General features: G+C 66.0%; 2 protein-coding genes across 2 annotated transcripts; both read left to right on the top strand.

The window, feature by feature from the left end:
* Window positions 1–44: 44 nt before the first annotated feature.
* On the top strand, window positions 45–3200 carry MNEG_12934 (Phosphate-repressible phosphate permease; the record flags this gene model as incomplete). Its single annotated transcript, XM_014038595.1, has 8 exons — window positions 45–129; window positions 328–596; window positions 851–1047; window positions 1215–1274; window positions 1520–1781; window positions 1994–2221; window positions 2494–2788; window positions 3007–3200. 8 exons carry the CDS (start codon window positions 45–47, stop codon window positions 3198–3200), a joined length of 1590 nt encoding a protein of 529 aa, XP_013894049.1.
* Window positions 3201–4999: 1799 nt separating this feature from the next.
* Window positions 5000–6013, top strand: MNEG_12933 (hypothetical protein; the record flags this gene model as incomplete). Its single annotated transcript, XM_014038594.1, has 3 exons — window positions 5000–5257; window positions 5461–5584; window positions 5847–6013. The coding sequence occupies 3 exons, from the start codon at window positions 5000–5002 to the stop codon at window positions 6011–6013; spliced, it is 549 nt and encodes a 182-aa protein (XP_013894048.1).
* Window positions 6014–6186: the final 173 nt, after the last annotated feature.

Raw genomic sequence — 6186 nt, 5'->3', positions numbered from 1 at the left:
ACCCCAAGGTGTTTGCCGCCCACCCCGAGATCTACGCGTATGGCATGGTGTGCGCCCTGGGCGTCGGCACGATCTGGCTGGCCATTGCCAGCTTTGCCGGCTACAACGTCTCGTCCACCCACACCATCAGTGAGTCGCACGGCCGATCATTGCGCCCCCCAAGTCGGCAAGGCGCCAACAGCTGGTCCATGGTACCCAAGCTGCAGCGCCGCTGCAGGCTGACCAGGGGGCATTCAGCTTGGGGCTGGGGCTATGTGTTGCGCACACCCCTCCTGATGCGGCCCTGCACCCAGCAGCCATTGCCCCGCCCCTGCTCACCGCCCGCAGTCGGCGGTATCATCGGCTTTGCCCTCGTGTACGGCGGCGGTGGCGCCGTCCAGTGGGCCACCCCCGACCCGGCAGCCTTCCCCCCGGTCAAGGGCGTGGTGCCTATCATCCTGTCCTGGTTCTTCTCCCCCATCCTCACCGGCCTCGCCTCCGCCATCACCTTCTACATCGTGCGCACCGCCGTGCTGCGCCGCGCCAACTCCTACAACCTGGCATACTGGGTGCTGCCCATCGCCGTGATCATCACCACCTTCATCAACGTGTTCTTCGTGAGTTGCCCTGGTCCTTTCACTCTCCCCTCACCACCACGGCGTTAATCCCCCCTGCATGTGATCCGAGGTCACGCCTGTGGGCCGGCCGCTGCGCTGGTCGCTGATCGGGATGCGTGGCACGTCCAGGGTCGGCTTGCAAGACAGCATGTGGAGAACCGTGGGTCCCAAGGTGCTGTGCCCGAAGAGCCAGCCCCTGAGCCTCAAAGAACTCTCTGGTCCTCACGCACTATGTCTTGTGTGTGGCCCCGCAGGTCTTCACCAAGGGTGCGGCCAAGACCCTGGGCGCGGACTTCCCCACCAACAAGGCCGCCTGGGTGTCCGCCATCATCGCGGCCGGCTGCGGCTTCCTCACCGCCGTTGTGGTCATCCCCCTGCTGCGCAAGCGCTCCGCCGCCACCGCTGCCAAGGAGGCCGCAGATGCCGCAGCACTTGAGGCTGCCTCCAAGGAGTGAGTGTGCGACGCTTGCTCCGGGCAAATTGCCAGCCCTGACGGCACTCGCGCTTGCTCGCTCGTGTGGCTTCGCTTGCCATGACGTCTCTCTCATCTACACACTGATGCGACTGCGACTCCGCCCCCTGGTTGCCCTCTACCCTCCGCCCACGCTGCCACCTCAGCCCCAAGGCTGCTGAGAAGGTTGAGGAAGTGGCCGAGTTTGACGCGTCTCAGCTGCCCTGGTGGGTGCACCTCGCCCGTTGCCAACAACCCACGCCCTTTGCCATCCAGCCCCACGACTCCTTCAGACCAATGCGCGCACGCTCCTTTGCTGCGCCAGCCATGCTATGCATGCTCATGCTCACCACCTGTGCCGTCTCTGCTGCTCGACACCTCCCTCCCAGTGGGCTGCACCCTGGGATCCCCGGCGCCCATCCCTCCACTCACGCCACTCGCGCATCCCCTCCCCCTCCCCTGGGGGCCGCAGGTTCCGCCGTATGCTGCACGGCGCCAAGACCGCGGCCCTCCACGGCACCAGCGTTGACATCCACAAGGTGGTGGAGGAGGACGAGGTCATCGCCGCCATGCATGCGCACGCCGAGAAGTTCGACCCCGCCACCGAGCGCGTGTTTGGCTACCTCCAGGTGTTCTCCGCCATTGCCGTGATCTTTGCCCACGGCGCCGGCGAGGTCGGGTTCATGGCCGGGCCGCTGTCTGCCATCTACGACATCTATATGACTGGCGAGCTGGTGGGTCGGCGGAGTGCACAGGCCACTGCAGGGACGCGCGCCCGCGCCCCGTCGCCTTGCCGTTTTAGATGAAGGCCGGGCTTGCCATTGAGGCCATGCCATGTCGGCGGTCTGGGCCACGCGAGAGCCGCATGGCCCCTGCTGCTGTGGACCGCTCACACACCTGGAACCCCCCGTGCTGCTGCTGCCTGTGCGCCCCTTGCTCCCCACAGCAAAAGTCCGTGCAGTCCCAGATCTGGTGCGTCGTCCTGGGTGCCTTCTCCCTCGTCGTTGGCCTGGCCACCTACGGCTACAATGTCACCCGGGCCATGGGCACCATGATGGCCAAGCTCTCCCCCTCCCGCGGCTTCTGCGCTGAGCTGGCGACCGCGCTTGTGATCCTGGTCGCGTCCCAGCTGGGCCTGCCCACCTCTTCTTCTCAGTGCATCACTGGCGGCATCGTTAGGTCGCAAGCATCATGGAGGGCGCCACCAAGGGTGTCAAATGGAGGCACTTCGGCAAGCAGGTTTGTGCTGTGAGGGGTGTATTGTGAGCCTTTCCGTAAGGCTTGCCCAGGCAAACACTGCTTCTCTGCGGGGCTTCGTGCCATCCAGCCCAGCCCAACCGGCCACATGCAATTTTGCCCCCTGTTGCGGTCATGGCCTGCTATCGTCCCCTCCAGTCATCCGACAACTCGGCCCATCCCCCCTGACGCCCCCCCCCCTTACCGCAGTTTGCCTCTTGGGTGGCCACTCTCTTCGTTGTCGGCCTGGGCGTCGCCGCGCTCTTCGCCCAGGGCATCTTCTCCCCCTCCAAGATCGATGGCGACAACCTGGTCGCCTACGAGAAGGGGCTCACCGGCCTGTCCAAGGACATGGTCGGCGACTTCAACAGCACGCTGTACGCGCTGCAGACCGCCGCCGAGGGCGGCGCGCTGGCGCAGCTGAGCGCCCCCCAGTGGACTGACCTGAACGCGTCCGTCGCGCTCATGGGCAACAAGACCGCCAAACTGGCCAAGGCCTCCTCAGGTGCGCGTGCGCGAGAGGCCCCTGGTCCAGTGGGTGCCAATGCGGGGAGCGGAACGCATTACGACCTCCCCCGCCCCTTATTCCAGCACCCCAATACCCGAACTGCTCATTCGCTGCGTCCACCCATGCACGCCGGCCGTGCAATCGCGCACGCCGACTCAACCCCCCCTCTCACGCACGCCTGCCTACCCTCCCTACGCGAATTCCCCTTCACCCAGTGAGCGCTGATGCCGTCCTCAGCAACCTCAAGGATGCCCTGTCCCTCATGCAGAACAACTCCATCTTCACCCTGGGCCAGAACAAGGTGTTCCCCGGCGTCGAGCTGTGCAACAGCTTCGAAATCTCCTCGGTCAAGGCGGGCCTCGCTGCGCCCTGCCCGTCGCCCCTGCTGGTGGCGCCCCCCAAGGCTTAGGGGGCTGCCTTGCATGGGATCCTGAGAAACCATTGCAAGCGCCAGCGGCCTGCTGATGTCTAGTTGTCATAAGTGCCAGCAGCTCCGCGCTGCACTGCTTGTCTTGTCCGGCCCTGTATGGCTGCCTGCGCAGTTCTCATACATCGGCCAATCAACAAATACGCACAAGCGTATGCTGCTGCGACCTATCCAACATCCGTACTGAACGAATTACCCCCTTTTGCCACGAGTACATTCGTTGGGGAGCCTCTGTGGCACAGCCCCTCCACCCACCACATTTGTTGCGAGCCTTTCGCGAAAACCCCACGCCTGCCATGCCTGCTACTTGGGCAACCATTCTTGGTGTAGGGGGTGCACTCGCCAGCCCGCACATCGGGCTGTTACCATCTGCATTGCGGCGTGATGGATTGCACCTAACAAAGTTGCGGAGGGCACACACAGGTGCCAGAGCGTGAATCGTGGGTTGCACACGCTGTACATGAAATTCAACTGCACTATGATCCCATACATACTGTCTCTGTAACCAGTCGCGCAACCCTGACACATGGCTGCTGGCACTAACATCCAGCACCAAGCCAGCCCCTTCTGCCTGCACTTGCCGACAACGCATGACACACCGCGCACGATGACACACCGCGTACATGCCCTGGCAGTGAGCGCTGTGCCTTAAGCTTGACTGGATTGGTGGCTGTCCGTGCCAATGTCATCCAGTGCCAACCAGCCCAGCCGCGCGCTGACCAGCGATATGCATGAAATTGCGTTCAAGGTACAGCTTGTCCAGTGGTATCAGTTAGTAAACCGCGTGCAAAAGGGCACACATGCCGCCAAATCAGGGTAACACAAGATTTGGGAGGCCGCTTCTCCTCAGTGGCTCTTGGCTCTTCTATCCTCACTTACGGCTCTCACGCCCATCCCTTCCCGTGGCCTAGTTCCAGGACATTTTGGCTTGAATATTTCTAACTCACGTTCGCCAGCACCCGTCTCAGAGGGCCGAACCACCACGGTGAACGAAACACAGGCCCAGTGCCCGTAGTGGTTAGCGGTGCACCGCTGCGCCTGGGCACCGTCAAGCCCATTTTTCAAAGCAACACTGCACTTGCCAGGGCCGGCACTCGGCCTGTCGTGCACACTCGCCGCGCCTTGGGCCTGCCGGGCACCCGCCCCTCCTGCAAGTGCGCTCACCCAGCAGGGTGCCAGCACTTGCGGCGCATTGCAAAAGGACAAGGTTGCGGTGAAACAGCGCCAGGCTCGGCCCCACCCGGCCGCGGACGCAGCAGCAGTAGCTCCCAAGGGACGGCGGCGGGCTGCGCCTCTGGCGGCGCATGCTCGGCGCCTCTGGCGGCACAATGTCTGTGCCGATGGCCGTGCCAGGGGTGGCATGGTCGCTTGTGGCCGTCATCATCGTGCTGTTACAAGCCTCATCAGCAAGAGGTGCGCGGCGCGGCGGCGCGGCTGATGCAGCAGCGGCGCTGTTCGCGCCCTGACTAACGCCCGCGTCACGCGACTTACCCCAGCCTGGGCCGTGACTAATAGTGGCGTCATGCGACAAACCGACCACCACCGTCCCCAGGCATCAGCTGCTCAGGACGGCGCCCGCAGCAGCGGCAGAGCTGCGGCGATAGTAGCTGCGCCCTCCTGACTGCCTGCCAGCACCTGCCCGCCACGGGCCAACGCCCTTCACCTGAGCCCTTCACCCTGCGAGACCGCCACCCCTCCCCACCCCACCGCACCGACCCGCGCCCCGCGCAGCCCAAGGCCTGCGCACCGAAGACTCCAGCTATCTCGGCTCCAGCCAGCGCATGCAGGCGCTGCAGACGACTTATTCGGCCACCATGGCGTCCGCCGACAAGCTGCGCGCCGCCTGGACAACAACGCTCCGCGCGTCGTGCGGCGCGGGGAGCACCTCCCTCTGCGGCTCCGCGGCGTATGACAACGCCGCTGCCAGGGACGCGCTGCTGCTGGCGACGTCGCCGACGGCTTACGACAGCCGCGACGTGAAGCTCAACGGCGGCTTCAACCCCATCTCCGCGCCCGCCGATCAGGGAGACTGCAACGCCGTGGGTGCCCGTGGGCGGGGAGGGGCGAGGGGTGACTCGGGGACGCGCCGGCAAGGGTGTGTCCGTTCAGACCGCGCAGCTGCCGGTGTGCGCAGGCACCTGCGGCTGCTGCTCGCCGTTGGCGACGTGTCTTCAGCGCGCGCCGCGCAGCGGCTCGGTAACGCCTGGCGGCGTCTCATCCCGCGCCGCCGCCCTCACCCCAGTGCGTCAGCTTCTCCGTGGCCGCCGCGGCCGAGGCCGCGATGGCGACGGTGCTGCGGAAAAACGCGGGCGGGCCGCTCACGCCGCGCCTGTCGCCGCGGGACCTCTACTTCTGCGGCAGCAACAGTGAGCGCATGGGGCGGGGGAGGGGGGGGGGGAGATGCAGGCAGGCCTCCGCCCTTCAGGCGCCGGGGCATGCACGTGCGCCAAGGACGGGCCGAAGCGCCCTGGGCCGTGCGCTCGCCGCACAAAAAGCACAGGGCGGCGCGCAGCTTTTCCCTCCCGCGGCTGCTTGTCCGCCTCTCCCCCCTCCTCCGTCCAGCCGCCGGCGCCCCCACCCCCTCAAGACCCTCCCCCTCTTTTCAAACCATTCCCTGCCGGTGTGCAGGCGACGAGGCGAACTGCGTGTATGGCTGGACCTTCAACAAGGCCCTGGCTGAGCTGTCGAAGCGCAAGACCATAGACACCTGGAGCTGCCTGCCGTTTGTCAACATCGAGAACGTCCTCCTCGCGGGTGCGCGCCGCCGGGCTGCGCCCCCCGCCAATCCTGCCTGAACCTCCCCCCGCGGGCTTCCCTCGCCCGCCGCCTTGCCCCTCCCCTGTGCCGCCGCCGCCGTGCGCAGCGCGCGCGCCGCCTCGGCGGCCGTGTATCGTCCCCGGTGCTGCGCCCCTTGCGCACTGCCACTGCCGCATCACCTGGGCACCGGCGCGCCCCTCCACACCTGCGC

This window comes from Monoraphidium neglectum, assembly GCF_000611645.1.
Source record: "Monoraphidium neglectum strain SAG 48.87 unplaced genomic scaffold scaffold03525, whole genome shotgun sequence".
NCBI classification, from domain to species: domain Eukaryota; kingdom Viridiplantae; phylum Chlorophyta; class Chlorophyceae; order Sphaeropleales; family Selenastraceae; genus Monoraphidium; species Monoraphidium neglectum.
The sequence above is the reverse complement of the archived record's forward strand: the minus strand, read 5'-3'. Positions and strand labels throughout refer to the sequence as shown.